Source organism: Eutrema salsugineum, unplaced genomic scaffold, assembly GCF_000478725.1.
Source record: "Eutrema salsugineum unplaced genomic scaffold, Eutsalg1_0 scaffold_6, whole genome shotgun sequence".
Classification (NCBI taxonomy): domain Eukaryota; kingdom Viridiplantae; phylum Streptophyta; class Magnoliopsida; order Brassicales; family Brassicaceae; genus Eutrema; species Eutrema salsugineum.
This window is the reverse complement of record NW_006256547.1, coordinates 14559974-14582100: the sequence shown is the minus strand read 5'-3', so window position 1 is coordinate 14582100 and position 22127 is coordinate 14559974. Positions and strand designations below refer to the sequence as shown.

The 22127-nt window shown below is 41.1% G+C and overlaps 2 protein-coding genes and 2 non-coding genes across 4 annotated transcripts; all 4 read right to left on the bottom strand.

The window, feature by feature from the left end:
* Window positions 1-347: 347 nt before the first annotated feature.
* On the bottom strand, window positions 348-454 carry LOC112083614. The gene has a single exon (XR_002897750.1). It is a non-coding gene; the product is annotated as a small nucleolar RNA R71 (small nucleolar RNA).
* Window positions 455-6787: 6333 nt separating this feature from the next.
* LOC112083520 lies at window positions 6788-8644 on the bottom strand. The gene is made up of 4 exons (XM_024151550.1): window positions 8300-8644; window positions 8074-8190; window positions 7699-8023; window positions 6788-7590 (listed from the first exon to the last, which is right to left on the bottom strand). Exons 1-4 carry the CDS (start codon window positions 8642-8644, stop codon window positions 6788-6790), a joined length of 1590 nt encoding a protein of 529 aa, XP_024007318.1.
* A 1290-nt stretch (window positions 8645-9934) lies between these two features.
* Window positions 9935-11200, bottom strand: LOC112083519. Its single transcript, XM_024151549.1, has 2 exons — window positions 10978-11200; window positions 9935-10881 (listed from the first exon to the last, which is right to left on the bottom strand). The coding sequence occupies exons 1-2, from the start codon at window positions 11198-11200 to the stop codon at window positions 9935-9937; spliced, it is 1170 nt and encodes a 389-aa protein (XP_024007317.1).
* A 10525-nt stretch (window positions 11201-21725) lies between these two features.
* LOC112083609 lies at window positions 21726-21832 on the bottom strand. The gene has a single exon (XR_002897745.1). It is a non-coding gene; the product is annotated as a small nucleolar RNA R71 (small nucleolar RNA).
* Window positions 21833-22127: the final 295 nt, after the last annotated feature.

Sequence of the window (22127 nt, the reverse complement as noted above, 5' to 3'; positions counted from 1 at the left end):
CTGGTGATGAGGCCAATGCTCAGGGTCAGAGACATGGGATTCAGGCTCCAACACCTGAAAACGATTTTGAGATCAAATCTGGCTTGATCAACATGGTGAAACTAAACAAGTTCCATGGCTTGGCAGTAGAAGACCCATTAGATCACATTGACAACTTTGATAGAGTTTGTGATCTCACTAAGATGAATGGATTGACTGAGGACAGTTTCAAGCTGAGGCTATTTCCTTTTTCTCTAGGAGACAAAGCTCATCAGTGGGAAAAGTCTCTACCTCAAGGATCAAACACAACTTGGGAGCAATGCAAAAGAGCGTTTCTAACCAAGTTCTTCTCTTCATCAAGAACAGCAAGGTTAAGAAATGAAATCTCAAATTTCATTCAGAAGAACCATGAATCATTTTGTGAGGCTTGGGAAAGATTTAGAGGGTATACCATGCAATGCCCTCACCATGGATTCTCAGATGCTCAGCTGCTAAGTACCTTCTACAGAGATGCTTTACCAAATATCAGACTCCTATTGGACACAGCTTCAAATGGTAATTTCATGACCAAGGAAGTCAATGATGCCATGACCCTAGTGGAGAATGTAGCTCAGAGTGATGAGCTTTATGGATCAGACTTTGAAAGGAATTCAAGATGAGCTGTGAGTGCTGAAGAGGAAAGGACAAGGAAAGACATCAAGTCTCTCAATGAGAAGCTAGACACACTTCTCTTATATGAGTTTGAGTTCCTGTTATGTGATCTCAATGAGGACATTAAGAAAGAAGGTAGGGAGGCAGCTTGTTTTTATATGATAAAGAATGATTCTGAAATTGCTGAAGGAAAGGATCAGAGAATGGTTCAAGGAAGGACATCTGATGGAGTCTCTAGCACTGGTTCAACAAGGGTGAAACCCAAATCGATTCCCAAGCTAGGCAACCCAGGAAAGTTCTCCATCTCATGCTCTCTTGGAAATTTGAAAGTGGAGAATGCTTTGTGAGATTCTGGATCAAGCATCAGTGTAATTTCTTTAGACATGGTGGAGAGACTAGGGATCAAGAGTCTTAAGCATCACCCCATGTCAATCACCTTTGGAGATTCATCCTCAAAGAAACCATATAGAATCCTTGAAGACTACCCATTGAAAATTGGTGAATGCACAGTTCCAACAGATTTTGTAGTTATGAAGATGAAGAAGACAAAAGATCTACCTCTTTTGCTTGGAACTCCATTTCTGAACACCACAGGAGCAAAGATGAACTTTGATACTCAAAGAGTGGTGCTTGCTAAGGTAGATGATGAAGTATCTTATCCTCTTAAGCCTCCTCTTGCTGGGTTTTGTGGAGTTATATCTGATGATTCTGATGAGTTGAAACGCTATGGGATGATGTATGTGGGGAGTATTGGAACTATAGAAGAAGCTCAACCCCTTGCATCTGTTGAGAAAAAGAAAGAATCCCTAATAAGACCTGATCTTGAGTTTGAAGGGGATTTCTTTAGTGATGATGAAGCATGCTTGGAATCTCTATCTCCTACACCAAGTGAGAAGGAGATCAGCAGCAACAAAGGCAATGGCTCAGGGTCTCAAGATAAGAACCCACCAAGAACCAGACCATTCACTCTTGGGTCCTCTTCTCAAGTCTTAACTCTCACTCCAAGGAAGTTTGATGGTAGAGATGTGGAATACAAGGTTAAAGGCAATGGAAGATCAAGACCATTTTCCAAACTCAGAGCTATCCTCACACCAGAGTTCAAGGACAAGGGATCTGATGGTGTTCAAGAGCTGATGAACAAGGCCATCACACTTGAGTTCATGGAAAAAACAAGGAGCATCACTGCACCTCCTCACTCTCACTAAGAAAAGAGTATAAGAAGTCAAACTTAGTGACCTTAAACAAAGTGCTCTTGGGAGACACCCTAAGCCTATCCTTGTATATAGTTTCTTTTCTTGCTTTCTTTGGTTGTTTTTAGGATGTTTTAATCTTTTGTTCAAGTGTGTTTAGGTTTTAGAGAGTTCCAGGATGAGTTTTGAAAGTATTGGAGAAGAGAAAAGATGAAAAATCGGCTGAGGAATGCATTCATATCGACATGATTTCTCTTGGTGTGTTTGCTCGGTGTAAACAAGAAGAAGATGCCGAGAAAATATCGACCACCACACCGAGCAAAATGAGGTCGGTGCAGTGCAGAAGGAGCCAAGCCTTGTTCCACACCGACATGATTTCATTTGGTGCACTTGCTCGGTGTAAACAGGAAGGAAAAGCCGAGAGAATATCGACCACCACACCGAGTAAAATGAGGTCGGTGTGGTGCATGAAGAATCCAAGTCTTGCTCCACACCGAGGAGATTCACCTCGGTGCAAGACCTCGGTGCAAGAAAGGAGAAAACTTAGAAGCACACCGACCTCCACACCGAGTTGATTCACGTCGATATGACTGCAAGAGCGCTTCAAAGATTGAACGCAACGGATGGTTTACAGACCGATTTGGCCTTTGACGTCTTCATCAGTATTACAATTGAGATAAATTTCCAATGAAGTTTGAATCGGGCCATTCGGATCAGTGGTTAGAATGTTACACCCGTTTGAACGCGCGCCTGTCTCTCAGCCGAAATACAGACCGAACCATTGTGGCTCAAAGAACCAGTCCAAAGGGAGCATTACACTCAGAAACAGTCTAGGAGCTCTTCACAAAAGTTGTAGAAGATTGAGTCAGTGATCCAATGAAGCTAATCTCGAATCATTCTGATAAGTGGTTCGGAAGATAGGTGGATTCTCGCTGAGCATATGTCGACACTACCTTGGCGCCCCCCTTGTCTCAAGTTATCCATAGGACTGTCCAGGCAATTTCAAAGCTTCAGCTACACCCAGGTGTCTCACACTGACAATTAAGGAGTCTCATCTTCAACCAAATAGGCCCAAAATCTCCAGCCCAATCTACAAGCCTTTAAAGAGGTAACACTCCAACTTGTACATAGCATTTAGAATAGCTTTTTTTCTCTTTTGCATTTTGAATTTTTGCTTTGCACTTCTCTCTTATGCTTTTATAACACAAGGGACTGTGTTATCTAAGTGTGGGGGAGGGGTTTTGTGTCTACTAATCATATTTGTTCTTTTCTTATTTTTCCATTCCATTTTGAGTCTCATCTTGCATTCATCTATGTGCATGTAAAAACCAAAAAAAAAATAAAAAAAAAATCTGGAAATTTTAACACAAAAAATGATCATGTAGTTGCATTCACATTTTTAGGATTGAGTCTAGTTTGCATCATATTGGTTGCATCTTGCTGGGAGTAATGATAGGTTGCATCCTTGAGAGTACATCACTTTGAGAATTTGGATTAAATATGCTTGTGAAATGACTTCTGTGCTTGCAAGGCTTGAAATGATCTGAATCTGAGAAGCAAGTTTGAATTGAACTCAACTCTAATAAGTGAAAACCTTGAACTTGACTTGAAATTATCTTGTGATGCATTGTTTGAATAGGCTTGTGGATACCAATATACATATTTGAGCTAGAATCCTGTTTTTACCATCCTCTTCCTTAGCTCAAATAGCTGAATCCACATTTGGATCAGTTTTACCTCACCCTGAACCCATCCTTCTTTCAAGCCAATTGTTTGTGTGTGATTGAAAGGCCACCTTGGACCAAACTTAGCAGAAAGTGTTTGGTTTAGGGCGACAAGGGCAAGTCTCATTGAGTGGTAAGTTCCATCATCAAGGAACTGAGAGATTTTGCGAGAACTAAGTGTGGGGGAATAATTGTTGGTGGGTGGAAAAAGGAGAGATGAGTGGAAACAAAAGGAGAATGGTGAGAACTAGGGAATAGAAAAAGAAAAGATATCAGTCTTGGAAGTTTTGAGTCAAAGAAAGTGAACTCTAGTGTTTTGGAAAGAAAGAGTCTAGCCTCTAAGTGAAAGAAAAAGAAAAGAAGCCAAAGAGCTCAAATGTTCTAAAAAAGGAAAGAAAAAGAGGCTAGAGGTTACAAAAGAAAGTGAAAAAGAGCTGTGTAAAGTTTGAACTCCAAGACTTGTGTATGAAAAGGAAAAGAGAATCCCCTAGAGAAGAATGAGTGTGAAAAGTAAGCAATTGAGGAAACTTTGAGTAGAGTGTGGGGTGGGATGAGTCCTTGCCCTTGTATGCATATGTTGCCTTTTACCTTTAGCATTCTGCCAATGTTTGGTCATTCATAGAGAGATCCTTTTGCTGCATTGAACCCACTCAGGCATTGATGAAATCATTTTAGTCTCATAACCTCACCCTAGCCAAACTCTGTTTGTTTAAACAATGCATCATTTGATCCACTTGGTAAAAAGCTTAATGAATGTTAAAGAGTTGAGGAATAGGAGAACTTGTGGAGATTACTGTTGAGTTGATACATCAAAGTATGGTTTTGCATTGCATATTGAGCATGAACTTGAATTCTCTTAGTGGTCACTTCTCTCAAAGGTAATAAGAACTCCCATGCATTCAACCTCTCTCTCTCATTTGTTCTTGTTTGCTTGAGGACAAGCAAAGGACAAGTGTGGGGGAGGTGATATACTCATATTTTGTCATGTTTAGGATTACATTTTTGTCCAAATATTGAGTCTCATGCATACATTTAGGTAGTTTTACATATATTTGTCTTTGCTTTTGTATTTAGTTAGGAATTACATTAGGTCCTACAGATTTTTGCACTTTTAGAGTGTTTACAGGTCATTTGGGCTAATTGGGAGCAATTGGGACAAAAGCCATGGAGAGACCATCACCTTATGTGCATCAGACTCGGACAAGTGTTATGGAGCCGACAATCCCTCAACTTTATCACCTGAGAAGGAGGACTTGCACCAGGATTCAGCCTCTGTAGTCTTCATACCGAATCAAGAGGGTCGATTCTAGTTTCCAGAGCACTTGAGATCGTCCTATTTGGAGTTGTGAGCTGAACGTTACGGCGATAAGAAGCAGTACATGTCTCGGAGCGGATAAAGGACCAAAGCAACGCGCATAAAAGAACCGGTGGAACGGAGCCCTTGCCGACGTCATCTGCACCCGAATCCTTCAGCAACGTTGGAGCTGAAGGAGCTATCTGGCTCATGGAGTTGACCTATCAAGGTTTGGACCAGTGAGCAAGGAGTTATGAAGGATATGGTGCAAGCGATCTACATTCATATCGAGAAGGAGTACCGACCAAAATCTGGTTTTGGAAGCCAAAATGCCGAAGAAATATCGACGTCCTGCACCGACTGAATCCTGCTCGGTATTGATCCCCTGAAGCTTTATTCTCTTTTTGTTTTTTGCCTCTTTTGTGAAAACCCAGATTTGTTAAGAGATATCTCAAGGATTTAATCAATCTAAATCTGTTTCTTAACATCTTTTTTCTTATCTTTGCTTCTAATCATGTTTAACATCACCTCTTGCAAAAGATTAGGTGTGTTAAGCATGATTAGTGAGTAGTCTTCTTTTAAGCTTCTAGGTGTGTAGATTAGGGTGCTTAGATGTTTGATTTGTGATGTTTAGGTTCTAGATTCTCATTTCCTTTCCTTAGTTAGCTGCTCTTAATGCCTTATTTCCTTAAGAAAGTGAAATTTGAGTTCATAGGCATTTCATGCACCAAAGGTGTTTGATGAAATGTCTGAATGAGCTAACTTAAGGGTTTATGTTTTGAATGCCATGGCAATGTTTGTTTGAAGCATAAATGACATATTTGAACTGTTTATTAATGCATATTGATCATTATTACCACTAATGAGAGTTAGGTTTGAATGCTGATTAGTATAGTGGTCATTGTCTTGGGAAAGAAATGATCTTGCTTTGAGTTCTAAGTTGATTGGAATTTGAGATCATGTGATGCTTGCTTTATCTTTCTGTATAAGATTCAGTCTTTCTTAGCTCTTATTTTGATGCACAAAGAGGCTGTCTGGTCATATTAGACTTGGAACCTTATGCTTGTTAATTGCTTATTCACTAATGGGAATTAGTCTTGATTAAGTAATTTGCAAAGGGATATCTGTCATGGGAATGAATTAATATATTTTGGAAGTCTAGACTAAAGAATTGCAAGTGTTGTATTGTTTGCTTAGCATCATGAATTAAGTATTGAAAGCACCCTGATCAATGATCACATCTAGAGGTTTAGCTTTATCTTTATTTGTATTTGAGCATTTTCTTTGTTGTCTTGCTTGTTTAGTTCTTAATTACTGCTTGCTTGTTCTTGCTTGTTTTATGTTTATAGATCACTTAATCACCAACCTGTTTCATTGGACTTGAATTAAGATCGTTCCATATAGTCTTGGTGTCTAGAATCTCTCCATTTGGATTGACCCTCAAGTGCTACAACACAAGAGGTTAATTGACCTTAGTAGGCTAAAAACTTACTATCAGAATTCCTGGGAAATCTACTTCGGGCGGAATAACGCACTCTGCTCCGTAAACCAGGGCAAAGGGGGTCTCTCCTGTAGCTCGTCTCAGAGTTGTTCGGTGATACCATAACACTCCCTCTAACTCATCCGCCCAACAACCTTTTTTAGCGTCGAGCCGTTTCTTCAGTCCGTCGAGAATCGTCTTATTAGCCGCTTCGGCTTGACCATTTCTTTGTGGGTATCTCGGTGTCGACTTGCTCAATCGTATTTTCCATTTCTCACAAAAATCTTCAAACCGAGCCCAGATGAACTAGGATCCATTGTTTGTAACAATCTCGTAAGGGAGCCTATGTTGACAGGTTATATTCTTTCAGACGAAATGCTCGACTTGGACCTCTTTGATGCTCGCATACGAATCGGCTTCGACCCACTTGGAAAAATAATCGGTTAGAACCAATAGGAATCGTTTCTGTTTAGACTTTTGCAAAGGTCTGACGATGTCCATTGACCACCTCATAAACGGATAAGGAGCCGAGACTGATGATAATAGTTCGGTAGGCTGATGGATGGTTGGGGCGTGCCTGGCATTTTTCACACTTGACGGAGAATTTCTCGCAATCTTTCACCATGGTTGGCCAGTAGTAACCGTGTCGCTTTATCTTGATTGCTAAAGATCTTCCGCTCGCATGGTTTCCGTATGCGCCACTATGAGCTTCTTCCATGATCTTTCTCGCTTCGGCTCCTTTGATACATGTCAGCAATGGTCCCGAAAATTGCCACTTGAAGACGTTTCCGTCAGCAATGGTCAGCAATGCTTGAGCTTTGAGTTTCTGAGCTGCCCACCTGTCTGATGGTACTTCTCCGTCTGCAATGTACGTCCGAATTGCTCCCATCCATTCTTTGTCACTCCCATACTCTGTTGTTTCTCGGGAAACATCTTCGTCCATGTCTTGCTCTTCTTCGGGAGGATTGATCAGATTGACTCCGTCTACGACACCGATGTCGGGTTTGTCGATGGATTCCACCGGTATGACCCTCCTCAATCCTGGATCCGAGGTTGAAGCGAGGGCAGCTAGGGCGTCGGCGGACGCATTTTCCCCCCGAGGTATTCGTGTAAGCTCGAATTCCTCTAACTGCTTCGTCAACTCTTGAACCACTTTCAGATACGCTTTCATTCTTCGGTTCGCAACTATCTGTGAATCGCAGAAGGCACGGATTTTCTGGATTCGGATATCAAGTGCGAGCCGAAGTCCGGCGATTAATGTCTCGTATTCAGCTTCGTTGTTGGATGCATGAAACGTGAGATGAAATGACTGTTCAATGACCTCGCTGGTTGGCGATGTTAGTCATATCCCTATCCTTGAACCCTGCTTTGATGACGAACCATCAATATGCAATGTCCATGTAGACTCGGAGGTCAGCTCTTCTACTCCTTCTGTTTCTACTCCTTCTGTCGGAAGTTCGATCAAGAAATCGGCTAATACTAGAGACTTCGCACACGACATGTTCCTGTATTCGATGTCGTATTCACTTAGCTCCACCGCCCATTTCGCTAGCCTTCCTAACTCGCTTGGGTTATGCAGGATGCTTCGTAGTGGCAGACTACGATCGAGTGCGACTGGAAGTATGGTCTCAGTTTCCGAGTCGACATTACGACAGCTAAGGGAACCTTCTCCATTTGCGGATAACGCGTTTCTGCCTCTGTTAAACTGCAGCTCACATAGAAGACAGGTTTTTGCTCTCCCCGCTCTTCACTAACCAGTACTCCACTTACTGCGGTTAATGACACGGCGATATACAGGAACAGTGGTTCTCCTTCCACTGGCTTCGCAAGGACCGGAGGATTCACCAAGTAGACTTTCAGATCTTGGAATGCCTTTTCACACCGTTCGTCTCATTTCAAATTTCTTATAGCCCCTAAGGGTATCATAGAAAGGTAGACATTTGTCAGTCGACCTGAAAACAAAATGGTTGAGAGCTGCTACGCGTCCTGTCATTCTTTGAACTTCTTGTTTCGTCCTCGGAGACGCCATTTCTATCAACGCATTGGTTTGCTTTGGATTTGCTTCGATTCCTCGATGGGTTACGAGGTATCCAAGGAACACTCCAGACGTCACCGTGAATCGACACTTCGCCGGATTCAGCTTCATGTTATGCAAGTTCAGCTGCTCGAAACAGTCTTGCAAATGCTTCACGTGATCCTTCTCCTCGAGCGACTTAACCAGCATGTCATCAATATAAACCTCCATCGTCTTGCCAAGTTGTTCTGTAAACATTTTGTTGACGAGCCTCGGATAAGTTGCGTCCGCATTCTTGAGTCCAAAAGGCATCACCTTGTGGCAGTAAATTCCCCGATCTGTTATGAATTCCGATTTTTCCCTATCGTCCGGTTCATGAATATCTGATTGTACCCCAAAAAAGCGTCCATGAATGTGAGCAGTTTGTTCCCCGCCGTAGCTTCGACTAGTCGATCGATATGAGGTAGCGGGGTACTGTCCTTCGGGCACGCGTTATTGAGGTCGGTAAAATCTACCCACAAACGCCATTTACCGTTTCTTCTTCACTACTACGGGATTGGCGAGCCAATCTGGGTATTTTGTCTCAGAAATCAAACCCACCTTTAAGAGTCATTCCACTTCGTCGTTCACTGTCTTGGCTCAGTCGGGACCTATATTTCTCCTCTTTTGCTTCACCGGTTTGAACGTCGGGTCTACGTTGAGCTCATGGCACGCCACGTCAATGCTAATTCCTGGCATGTCTTCCGCAGTCCATGCAAATGTTCCAACGTTCTGTTTTAAGAAAGCGACAAGCTCCGCCTTAATGGCCTCGTCAAGTGTTGCTCCGATCTCTATGCACCGCTCCGGATGTAATTCGTCTATGCATACCAAGATCACCGGATCACAGCTCGGCGCGCTCTTCTCCTCACGCACCTCGCCGATCTGTAATTGCTATAAGATCTTGGCGAGCTCGTTCACAGGTTCTCGGTTCGTCTGTAGCTTTTTCCTGTTTTTGTCTGCGATCGAGTCTACCACGGGCTTCCTCAACTTATGCTCGGCCAAAAAAAAAAATATGCGACTCTTTTTGGTTTCTCCATATCGTCTTGTTTCCGCCAGGAGTCGGGAACTTGACGCATAAATGATATGTTTATGGAACGGCTCGCATCGAGTTCAACCACGGCGTTCCCATTATTACGTTGTAAATTGCCGGATGATCAGCTACGGAAAACTCCACGACTTTCGTTACTCCTCCTGCTTGCACGGGAAGCCTGATCGTCCCGGTCTTCATCGTTGTTTTCCTTGAGAATCCCGTTAATGGCTTCAGGACGGCAGTTACTTCGGACAAATCGATTTTCATCCTCCTAAGGGTCTCGCGGAAGATAAAGTCTAATGAACTTCCCGTATCGATTGATACTCTGGCGATATCGTGATCCCTAATGGTAAGCTCGATTACAAGGAGATCACTATGTGGCGCGTCGATTCTCACTGTTTTGTCTTCCAAAAACGAGATTATGGTAGCCGGATAGCTCGGCAGCTCCAACCAATTAAGACTTGCATCGGCTCTCTACTGCAAATCTTTAATCGACGATACGGTGTCGAGACAGTATTGCGATCCACCCATTATCATATTGATCCTTCTTCTGGGCCATCTCGCGGATCCTCGTTATTCCTCCTTCCTTGCTTTTGGGCTTTGCCTCGGTTTCCTTGCTCTCTGTTCCGGGGGTTAACTTCGTCACCTTCTTGCTTCTTGTCTTCGGGCTCCTTGGCAGCTGCGGTTTCTTCGGGCTCTCCTGTTATGCGCTTTGCGGCGAGTCTGGCTGCCAAGAACCGACAGTTTGCTGTTGAGTGCCCGTAGAAGTGGTGGTGTTTGCAGAATGCTTTTTCGTCATAAGTTTGGGGGTTCCAAGTCCAAGTATTCCATGGTCCTTTGCCTCGTCCTGCTCCCACTTGATAATTGTGGGCTCCTTGTAGTCTCGGCCCTTCGTGGTGCACATAGTCATTGCTTCTCACATTCCTTTGACGCGTCGTCAGAGAATTTCGGATCACCGCTTTTGTCGACTCGTACTGCTCGTCTAGGTTCTTCATCTCTTCTTCATTCATGACAAAGTCGGCAGAGCGATGTAGAGCATCTTGGAAAGTGAGCGGCGTGTTCAACGCCATTTCTCTCCGGAACTCGGACTTATACCACAGCGATCTTTTCAAGGCTTCGAGAGCTGCCTTGTCGCTCATTCCTTCAACCTTCAACACCACTGCTTTAAACCAAGCCATGTAAGCTCTCAATGGCTCGTTTGATCCTTGAGACAAAGTCCATAGATCGGCATCAGAGGTTCCTCGGTCCATGAACATGGAGTATTGTTTCAGAAAAACGGCAGACAGCTGCTGAAAATTATTAATGGAGTTGCGCTCAAGCCTCGAGAACCATTCCAATGCTGCGCTTTTCAGGTGTTCGACAAAAAGGAGGCAGAAACCAGCATCTCTTTCGGCTTCGCTGAGATTGGGGGTGTTTCTCGAGAAGGCTCGTCCCATTCCGATCTGAAAAGCTGGGATATGTTCCTTCGGGTCGGTTGTCCCTTCGTAGAAAAGAATTCTTATCTTTCCCAGTTCAGGGATCCGAGCTTCGGTGATTCACGCCGTGAATGGCGTACGTTGTGTTTCTTCCAAAATACGATCTATCTCCAGTGCCGAACTGATTGCACGATGGACTTGGGATCGGACTACCTTCATTTTGGCGGCTGTCCGAGCTATAGTAGCTCGGAGCTCGTTCATCTCCTTCATCTGGTTGTTTTTTCGCGGCTCGTCGACTTCGTCTTCGATACTGCCACCATTTAGAGCGGCTCTTCGTGCACTGCCGCGTTGATTTCCTTTTCGTGCCAAGCTATCATGCTTCATCTGCTCGAACCAGAGCAAATTTTCCTCTTCCTCCGTCAGGCTTTGATTTCGGAGCGCGTGTCATCCTCTTCGTTTGTCCTTGCTCCTTCCAACGCCTCTTGGAGTTCGGCTCGGGTAATTCGTCCTGAAGCACGGCTCGTTTGAATTAACCACATTACTGCTATTTCATGAATGCCAATGGGTTCTCTCCCAGTACGCTACCTCGGTCTCTCTCTCGGCATGAACAAGCTGTCCATCCTCAATTGTGAACCTCTCCTTCGAAGCATGAAATCAAGAATCAGTTCTTGGTCATCATAGTATCTCTTATTAGCTAGCAGGCTGGTGATGATTAACATTGTTGTTGCGGGTCTAACAAATTTTTGGTGCAGCGCTTCTTTTTCTCCCTAAGGAATGCACTAAACAACTTAATTCTATGTGTGCTAGCTGCTTTCTTGTGGAAAATTCTCTAGAAGGAAGATACAATGGCACCAAAGTTTCTTGGGAAAACTTGGCGATGCTAAAGAAGAAGGTGGACTGGGAATTAATAATCTGGACACTTGGAATCGTACCTGCTCCATTAAATTGCTATGGATGCTTCTGTTCAAAACCAAGTCTATATGGGTTGCTTGGATCCACCAGAATGTTATAAAGATGTGATTATCTGGGAGATCAAAGAGAAGTAAAAGCACACTTGGATATTCAAGGTTCTGTGCCAAAGAATGTCATTATTTAATGGGCTCGTGTAATACCTGGGAATGGAAGGAAGACTAGATTCTGGGCTGATCCTTGGACTCCTTTTGGTGCCCTGATCACCTTCATTGAAGAGAATGGCCCTCGACTTTCTGGTATCCCTCTGGATGCTTTAGTGAGATCAAGATGGAGATGGGGGTACTTGACAACTACCGCCGGCTGTTCACATAGGATGGATGATAACACCGTATTTTGACCACTTTTATGGATCATTTTGAAATACTTTTTCTATATTTTTAATTGTTTTTAAGTACTATTATTACGTTTTTCTAGTATGTGTAGTTCTAATACTCTTTTTTCAGGTAAGTTAGGGAAAAGCTTAACAAAATGATTGAAGGCCTTCTCACCGTCTGATCCAGCTCAAATTTGGAGATCTTAAAGATGGAAGTATCAGCTTTCCAACACACTTTACAGCTTGGCAATCCAACGGTTCAATCAAAATATACGCGAAGAGCAAGATGTCCTGTAAACCAGCCGGCAAGCATTTCCACCCGCGGCCAACAGACCATTTCCCGCGGTCAGAAGCACCGCGACCGCGGCCAGCCACTCATTCCCCGCGGTCGCAATCATCCAAACTGCGGCCAACTACCTCCGAGCCCGAAGGCCCTCTTTTCTGAAGCCCAAAATGATTCCCTCACTTGGAGAAACCCTAAGTGACGCCCAGAGATGTCTTGAGCACTATAAATACATGTTTTAGGAACCCTAATTCGTAGGCCTTCATATGTTCTTATTGTTTTAGAATACTTTTTAAGTTTTAGGTTTTAGGGAGAGAGAGTTTTGTCCCTTGAACCCTTGTTCTTTATTTTTCAATTTCGGTTTCTATTCTATTTTTTAATACTATGTTTTTGATTTCGTTCATCATGTCTGAGTAGTTTTATTGTTGGGATTAAGGGATTTTCGATGGGGATTTATATGTTCGATGAGGATTCCATGAGCTTTTGAGCCGAATCTCAGAACTTTTTCTTCTGAATTCGTTTTTACTGTATGAGAGTAGCGTCATGAATTACAATCTGATCCAGATGCTTGGTGACACGAAAGTGTTCATCCGGTGTCAGATCTAGTTTGGGAGAGCAAAACAAACATAGGAATGGAAACCTACCTATGGGCGATTTGTAAATGCTGACGAGTCTTAACCATAATGCATCTCTTCTTTTCCAGGGCCAGACTGGAAACCTACTGGTCAGGGTTGAGAGAGATAGTTGTCTATGATCACGACAGTGGCATATTCATACGTCCGTGACTCCAGTTCGAAAAGTTTAAGCTAAGATCTTATCAAATTTACTCTCTAGCAATGTTTTGAATCGTTCGTACCCCTGAGAAAACTTCCCTGAACCCCAACGCTTTCTTCCTTATAGATTCACACCGTTTTTATTTCAAGCTTTAGTTCAATATTCTCATTCCTTTTTAATCGATTTCCATTTAAGCAATTAGATTAGCCGTTTTTCTCATTTTTACCCGTTTTCGTTAAGTTTAGTTATTAGGTCATTTTAATTCCCGTAGTTTCTTTTTAGATTTTGTTTTTACATTTCAAACACACCATCAAAACTCCCACAAAACCGTTTGGTTCTAGACTTCCTTACTTTATATTTCTTTCGAAGGCTTTTGCAGGAAAGATCCTCCTTCCCTGTGGATTCGATCCCTAAGTACTACAATCGATCAGCTGTGCACTTGCGGATATTGATTTCATTTAGGGTAAAACTTGACAACCCTCACAACATCGATGACACATCAATGGAGCACGTACACTGTCACTTAACCACTGCCTCCATCGCATACTCGCTTGAGGACACTCAACAATGGAGGATCAAGGGTATAATTCATCAGAGCTTCAGTTCCTCTGCCATTTATGGCTTGATAAGAGAGAGAGAGAAAACCTCCAGTCTCTTGGCACCCGCTGATATGTCTGAGAAGAGGAATCCAAAAGCATAAAATCATTGCTTGGTTTTTCATTCTTAACAGGTGCCCGACTCTCGACAAATTTTTTTCTTGAGGCATGATATATTCATAAATTGCATCATTTAGTGTACATATTTGAGTCCAAATCATGTCTCATTTGCATACATTTTAGGTCTTTAGACATTGTTTGAGGACTTAGGAGATTGCATTAGGTCCAAGAGAGTTTTGCATGATTTGGAGTGTTATACATGTGCTTATGGAGCCTATTTGGAGTGGAGAATGTGAACCAGATGAAGAAATGGAGTTGAAATGATCAAAAATGGTGAAAAAGGCATTATGGAGCTTCTCGGCAAAAAGGCTGTACTGCTTGTCGGAGATTCTCGACTAAAATCCATACCGCGGGTAGGATTCTCGGCCAAAACACGTACTGGTCGCTTAAGCTTCTCGGCCAAAACTCTCGGGTGCAGATACATCTCAGAAATCCCGTTACCAAAAGATCTTGCTGGTCGATTTAGCTTCCGGAGTCTTCAGTAAAGATCACGATAATTGCGTCTAGATTCCATAACACTTTGAATCAAGGTATTTAGAGCAGCGAGCTGAAAGATACGCCCACCGGAAGACAGACCTGTCTCGCATCCATTCCAGAGCAATCCGATATGTCTGAAAGATTGCCTATCCGGGGAGTCTTAACGTCCGATTCAGCTTACAGGGTCTTCAAGAAAGTTTGAGATGATCAGGTCACGGATCCAGAACAGGTGGAATCATTGGATTTGGAGTCATGAGCTGAGAGTTAAGCTCATCGGAAGATACACCTATCTCGCTACACACTACAAGAAAGAATGTCTTTTACGTCGGAACATATCGACGCAAAATCAACGTAATGGCTCAATTGCGTCGAATTAGCGACAAAACAAAAATCTTCGTAGAACAATCATCGTAAAACAGAAATCATCGTAAAATCGACGTAAAATTTTCAACTCCCTGAAATCGTCGTAATCTCGTCGGAACATATTTGTCGTAAGAGCGACGTAATATTTCCAACGCAAGTACGATGAAATTATTTCAACACAACATCGACATAAAATCGATGTAATGTTACATCAAATTTACAACGATTACGAGACAATCTATTTTGTCAAAAAAAACAGTTAAAATTATTAAAGATCGACGTAAATTCGTCGTAAAATTTTTGTCGTAAATTCGATGTAAATATACGACGAGTTTACGTCGAATAGTAAAGAAAAATAATTATGATAATTTGATTTTTAATTAATAAATTAATATTAAAAATAAATTAATAAATGAATATTAAATAATAAAAATTATAATTTAAAATTTAAATTCAAAAATAATTAATATATTAAAATACAAAATTAAATACAAAATGTTTTTAAAAATAAAACTAATCTACAAAGTTATTTCATAATCGTCGAGGTTGAGATCGAAGTTCCGAGGAGGTTCTCCGTCATGTTCGCCCGTAGCCTCTATACCGTCGTTTCCCGTCTGAACTACGGGATCCGAAGTCTAACCCTGTGTCGTCGGCTGGTCAGAAGATCCACCGGAAGAACCCCTGCAATAATCCATGCCCACTGTTACCTCTCTCGGATTGCGGTAGCCAACTGCGGAACCGCTGCCACTATGATGTCGAAGAGGCCGTTCATCTCGGACAGCTCCTGCTTCTGGGCCACTTGCTCATGCCGTAAACTGGTGATCTCAGCATTGGCCGTAGCAAGCTCCTGTCGCAGTTGACTCGGATCCCGAAGACGAGGCGACGGGACAGTCTCTAATAGAGCCCATCCCTAAGGTGCAGCCCTTCTTCTTCGGAGCAACCTACAAACAAAAGTGAAAACGTTAGATCATAACTATACATATATATACAGATAATTAAGTATATATATATTAAATTAAAAAAATATTGAAATCATACCTCCTCGAAGATCTTGTCTTGCTCGAGAACGGTCAAAGGTACTTGGATAGTACCGTCAGTTGTGACCTGGGTTTCCCGCTCAGCGATCCTCTGCATAGCTGCGTTGTAGATCTCAAATGACCGAGCATCTATAAAAGTCTCGTCCTTCTTCAAGTGAGTGGTCTCGAAGAGCTTCGTCATTGGAGGAAGCTCTCCTCCGTTCTCCTCGGACTACCAAAAAAGTTAAAATTAAACATTAGTAAATATAAACAAAATATATTATATAATTTTAAATAATTGAAAAATAAAAATGTAAATAATTAAAATTACTTACCATCATCAGACGTCTTCCTGAAAATAGTATTTGGCCAGAAGTGTGCAGGGTCACTAACTTCCGACCGTCAGGACCGACCCGGTTTCGAACGCCCGAATACTTAGCAGCTACGTCTTAGGCATGCGGGTCTATCCAATATGCATTCAACCCGTTTCAGCAGTAAGTGGACATCAAACTTGGCTTTGCGTCGTCGCCGTCTATCTCCCACTTCCGCTTCCAATCGGAAACGGTGTTGACAAGGCGTCTCTGCGCCTTCAGGCGAAACGCTGTCCGGACGTCCTCGTTGATTCCGATGTCCCAGTGCCACCGTTGCTGCAAAATAAAAAAAAATATTAAACAATTTAAAATTAATATTAAATTTTAAATAATTAATGAATTAGAATTAAAAAGGAGAAAAAGAGATTTACTGCGAAGCATTTTTACCAGGTGTTGAACGTCTCTTGCGACACCTTGCCCCAGTTGTAGTAGCTCTTAATTGTGTCAGAAACGCTCCGACCGACAAAATTATCCAAGCCAAACCTATGAAACCAAAAAACGTATTATATTAATAATTAGTCAATTAATAAATTATTTAAAAAAATAATCAGATAAAAAAATTTTACTTACCAATAAAAGCTTGATTCCGCTTTTCCGGGGACCAGACGTCGTAAACCCCCCCCCGGTCTTGGTAGGGCTAATAAGTCCTCCACCGTATATCGGGCATACGGATGCAGAGGGCGGAGTTCGGGTGCTGGTGGTGAAGGTGGTGGTGGAGGCGGTGGTGGAGACTGCTCAGCCGCCGTGTTCGGAACCTGGGAGGCTCCGAAGGATGACGGGATCTTGGTACTTCCCGAGGCAGACATCCGGAAAGAGAATGTCCATCCGCCATAAAGTTAATATATATAGTTTTTATATATATAGTTTGGGGTGCATCCATATATATAGCTTTTAAATTCGTCGTAAATGCGTCGTAAAATTACGACGCATTTATGACGAATTCGTCGTAATTCCAACGCACAGTATCTACCGAGCCACAAATTGAATAAGACAAACACATGTGGCTGTCTTTGAGTGATACGACGGATTTACCACGAACATGGTTTTTCGTCGTAAAATCGTCTTAATATTACGACGATTTTGCAACATATTATTATAAAACATAATTTAAAAATGGCTGATTTTCTACATGTCGTCGTAAATTCGACGTAATATTACAACGAAATTACAACATATTTTTAAAAATTTGATTTAATGAAAAATTTATACATGCGTATTTACCTACATGCATTACTAAACATTGTATATGTGAATCCTTACATGTTTCCCTAAATGTATATAAGTACTTAAGAACACTTGATAAACATATATATGTGAAAATTTTAACTTTTTTTTTCTATATAAAGGTTTAGTATCTTATGAGATGGTAAACCATATAATTCTCATGCTTGAAATCCATCATATAGCCAAGGAAATGATGATTACAAGATATAGGGGTTAAATTTCGTCGTAATTTTGACGGTAAATTACGACGATTCTCTACAAATCGTCGTAATTTTGTCGTAATAGAAACTATAGATTTACAAGTTTTTGGATCTTATACTAGAAAACCTTATAGAATACATGAGTTTCCTCAGGAAAATGCACAAAAAAACATTCTATAAGGTGGGAAAGCCAAACCCTATAGGGTTTAGGGTTCATGCGTTATGACGAATTTACGACGATTTTTAAGAATTCGTCATAAATTCGTCGCAAAAGTCAGTACCTGTCCAAAGTCAACATTTATTCATTTTCTTTAAATAATTTTCTTTCACTTTTATAAACAATCGAAGTATAAAAAGTTACTTTTATATCATTTAACAAACTTTCTTTGACCAAAATATTTAAAATTACGTTTAAGGCATGAGACAAGAAACTAATTATTTATGTTTAGCATTCAGATACGTCTTCCGGAGATATGTCATTGTGTTTCATCATCATCTTCCTCGCCGTCCTCAATCTCATCATCTTCATCACTGCTTGTTTCATATTAATCAGCAGCTTCTTCAGTTTTGTCCCCATGGAGATCTTCAACTTGTCGATTACGTGGATCAATTAAAAGAACATGTTCTTCAACATCAGGTTCAGTAATGTCTACACAATCATCTTGTTGCATAGGCGGGAGATCTACACCATCGATTATACCCCTTGGAGCAACTTTAATAACCGCCAACCATGAAATTCCAGTACTTCGAACTCGAGGATATGGAACAAATGTGACTTGTTCTGCTTGTGATGCAAGTATAAAAGGCTCGAACTTATTGTATCGTCGTGAGGCGTTTACATCTACTAGTCCGAATTTGTTAATACGCACTCCACGACCCACCGTTGGATCAAATCAATCACATTTGAATAGAACAGTTTTCATCCTTACTAATCCGGGGTATTCCACTTCAATTATCTCTTTTATTATCCCATAAAAGTCCACTTCACCTCGTACACAAACTCCATAGTTGGTAGATGCCCGTTGAGTGCCATGACTGTAAGTATGAAAAACGTAGCCACAGGTGAAATACATAGCTGCAGTAGTTATCTTAGATATAGGACCATGGAGCAACTCATGATACCATACTGCGTATGTAATGTCATCATGATCGACCTGAGCTTTTAACCACAATGCATAATGTTGGTCTTTCCGATTGTTAATTTCATCTTCTGAAACACCGTCAATGCATTCTCGGACTTGATTGACAAAAGTGCTGAAAAAAACATTGTTAATGAATATATTTTTTTGGCAGCATCAATTCATGCAATCAATATATAATCATGCATATATATAATCCTGTAGTACCTCTCGTAAGGTGCCAATTCGTCGTAGTTCAGAAGTATGTATGTATGTGTGATGTGGTAGTCCTTTTCGTTTGACCAACAAGTTTCTTTTAGTTTCCCACTTAGACGTCCAATTGGTGAGATTATATCTGGCACACCTTCTACTGCGTAAGTTTGTCCTACACCCCCATCGTTATAACGTCTTGGAGCCCGTTTGCGTGTACGAACCTTTGGAGCAAAATAGTAAGCCGTGAAATGAGAAGTTTCTTCTGTCAAACTTCCCGCCACGATAGACCCTTCCACTTTTGCTAAGTTTTTAGCTTTACCCTTTAAATGCTTCATAAAGCGTTCAAACGGATACATCCACCTAAACTGAACAGGTCCTCCTAACTCTGCTTCGTGAGGGAGGTGTATAGGTAAATGTTCCATAACATCAAACAAAGCAGGTGGGAATATTTTCTCTAAATTGCACAATAATATTGGAATATTTGTCGAAAGTTGTGCAACTACATCTGCTGATAATGTCCTTGTACTTAAATCACGAAAGAAAGCTCCAATGCCTCCTAGTGCCTCATTGACATGTCCCGGTAGGAGTTCAGCAAACGCAAAAGGAAGTAATCGTTGCATAAACACATGACAATAATGACTCTTCATCCCTGAAAACTTTTATCCTTTATCCACAGATTTAGCCAGATTATATACATTCCCATCAGGAAATTTCACGGCTGATGATACCCAATTAAACAATACCGCTTTTTGTTCTGCACCCAACCGAAATACAGGAACTGGTGCTTTTCCATTACTCACAATATGCAACTCAATTCTATTACATATATCAGGCAAGTCCATCCGTGATTTAATGCTGTCTTTGGTTCTTCCTTGGACGCTCAAAACGGTATGCATGATATTATCAAAACAAATTCTTCTCAATGTGCATAACATCAAGATTATATCTCAGCAAATGATCTTTCCAGTATGGCAGATCCCAAAATATACTTTTTTGTGCCAATTATGATGAACTCCATATCCTTCAGGCATATTTGCTGGAGTGTACCTAGTTTGTCCTGGGCTGACCCGGTCCAAGACCCTTAGTATAAATAGTTTTTGGGAGAAAAACCCTAGACATCTTACCTTTTATCTTTCATTCTCTCTTAGTTTTCTTTCCTTTGGAGTGTAAAAACGAGTTTGATCAAGAGATATCTGAGGGATTTAATCATCTTAAAGCTGTTTCTTATCATCTCATCTTTTTATCCTTGCTTCTAATCATGTTTAACACCATCTCTTGCAAAAGATTAGATGTGTTAAGTATGATTAGTGAGTAGTCTTCTTTTAAGCTTCTAGGTGTGTAGATTAGGGTGCTTAGATGTAGATTAATGATTGTTTAAGCTTAGATTCTCTTCTCCTTTCCTTAGTTAGCTGATCCCAATGCTAGATCCTTGCACATCACTTGGGTCTAGAATCTGGGTCTTTCATGCACCAAAAGTATTTGATGAAATGCCTGAATGAAAGATAACTAAGGGTTTATGCATTAATGCCATGATGATATTTGTTAATTGCATAAATGACATATTAGAGTTGATTCTTAATGCTTACTAGTTCATATTTCACAAATGGGAATTTGTTTTGAAAATGGATTAGTATAAAGATTAATACCTTCATGAGAGGATTAGTCTAGCTTTAAACTCTAAGTTGATTGGATTAGAGATCATGTGATTGCTTGCTATGTCTTTCTGTGTAAGATTAAGTCTTTCTTAGCTCTTATTTTGATGCACAAAGAGGCTGTCTGGTCATTTTAGACTTGGAACCCTATGCTTGTTGATTGCTTATTCATCTAATGGGAATTAGTCTTGATTTGGTAATTAACAAAGGGATTTTTGTCATGAGAATGAATTAATCTGATTTGGAAGTCTAGACTAAAGAATTGCAAGTGTTTCATTGTTTGCTTAGCATCCTGAATTCACATTTAAAGCACCCTGATCAATGATCACATCTAGAGGTTTAGCTTTCTCTTATTTTGAATTTGAATCTTTGTTTTGTTTGTCTTGTTTGCTTGTTTCATTCTTAATTACTGCTTGTTTTTGTTTGTTTTATTTTAGGTTTTAGATCACTTAATCACCAACCTGTTTCATTAGACTTGGATTAAGAATTCATCATCATAGTCTTGGTGTCTAGATAATCTCCATTTGGATTGACCCTCAAGTGCTACAACACAAGAGGTTAATTGACCTTAGTAGGCTAAAAAACCAACTATCAATTTGGTGCCATTGCCAATTGGAGATTCATTCTAGCATTAGGACTTTGGATCTTCTTGAGATCAAGTCATTTTATTTTGTTTTACTGATTACCTTTCAAGTGCTGTCTTTGTTTTCAGGTGTATGAACACCAGAAGTCAAGCAAGAAGACAAAGAGAAAGAGCTGTGCACATTGAGAGGTTGGGTATGGATCAAGAGCAACAGGCTCAGGGTGGTAATGGAAACTACCAGGCTCAGCAACAGGCTCCACCACTACGTCCAACAACAGTTGTGCGAGCTGGTGATGAAGCCAATGCTCAGGTTCAGAGACATGGGATTCAGGCTCCAACACCTGAAAATGATTTTGAGATCAAGTCTGGCTTAATCAACATGGTGCAATCAAACAGGTTCTATGGCTTGGCATTAGAAGACCCATTAGATCACATTGACAACTTTGATAGAGTTTGTGATCTAACTAAGATGAATGGAGTGAGTGAGAACAGTTTCAAGTTGAGGCTTTTTCCTTTTTCTCTAGGAGACAAAGCTCATCAATAGGAAAAGTCTCTACCTCAAGGATTAGTCACAACATGGGAGCAATGCAAAAGAGTATTTCTAACCAAGTTCTTCTCTTCCTCAAGAACAGCAAGGTTAAGAAATCAATTCTCAAGTTTCATTCAGAACAACCATGAATCCTTTTGTGAGGTTTGGGAAAGATTTAAAGGTTATACCATGCAATGCCCTCACCATGGATTCTCAGATGCTCAGCTGCTAAGTACCTTCTACAGAGGTGCTTTACCAAAGGCCAGACTCCTCTTGGACACAGCTTCAAATGGTAATTTCATGACCAAGGAAGTCAATGATGCCATGACCCTTGTGGAGAATGTAGCTCAGAGTGATGAATTTTATGGATCAGACTTTGACAGGAATTCAAGAGGTAATGTGAGTGCTGAAGAGGAAAGGACAAGAAAAGACATCTGGTCTCAATGAGAAGCTAGATAAACTTCTCCTAGCTTCTCATAAGTCAGTCAACTTGGTTAGAGATGTGAA

Bases quoted from the DNA above. Each gene is read 5' to 3' on its own strand.
- LOC112083520 (XM_024151550.1), bottom strand. From the start codon at position 8,644: ATGCCTTTTGGACTCAAGAATGCGGACGCAACTTATCCGAGGCTCGTC. The intron at 8,191-8,299 runs GTAGCAGCTCTC...CGGTGTGAAAAG, and splicing joins TTCAAAGAATGACAGGACGC to GCATTCCAAGATCTGAAAGT. The intron at 8,024-8,073 runs GTTAGTGAAGAG...TGTGAGCTGCAG, and splicing joins CCGCAGTAAGTGGAGTACTG to TTTAACAGAGGCAGAAACGC.
- LOC112083519 (XM_024151549.1), bottom strand. From the start codon at position 11,200: ATGAAGCATGATAGCTTGGCACGAAAAGGAAATCAACGCGGCAGTGCA. The intron at 10,882-10,977 runs GTATTTTGGAAG...TTTTCTACGAAG, and splicing joins TTCGGCACTGGAGATAGATC to GGACAACCGACCCGAAGGAA.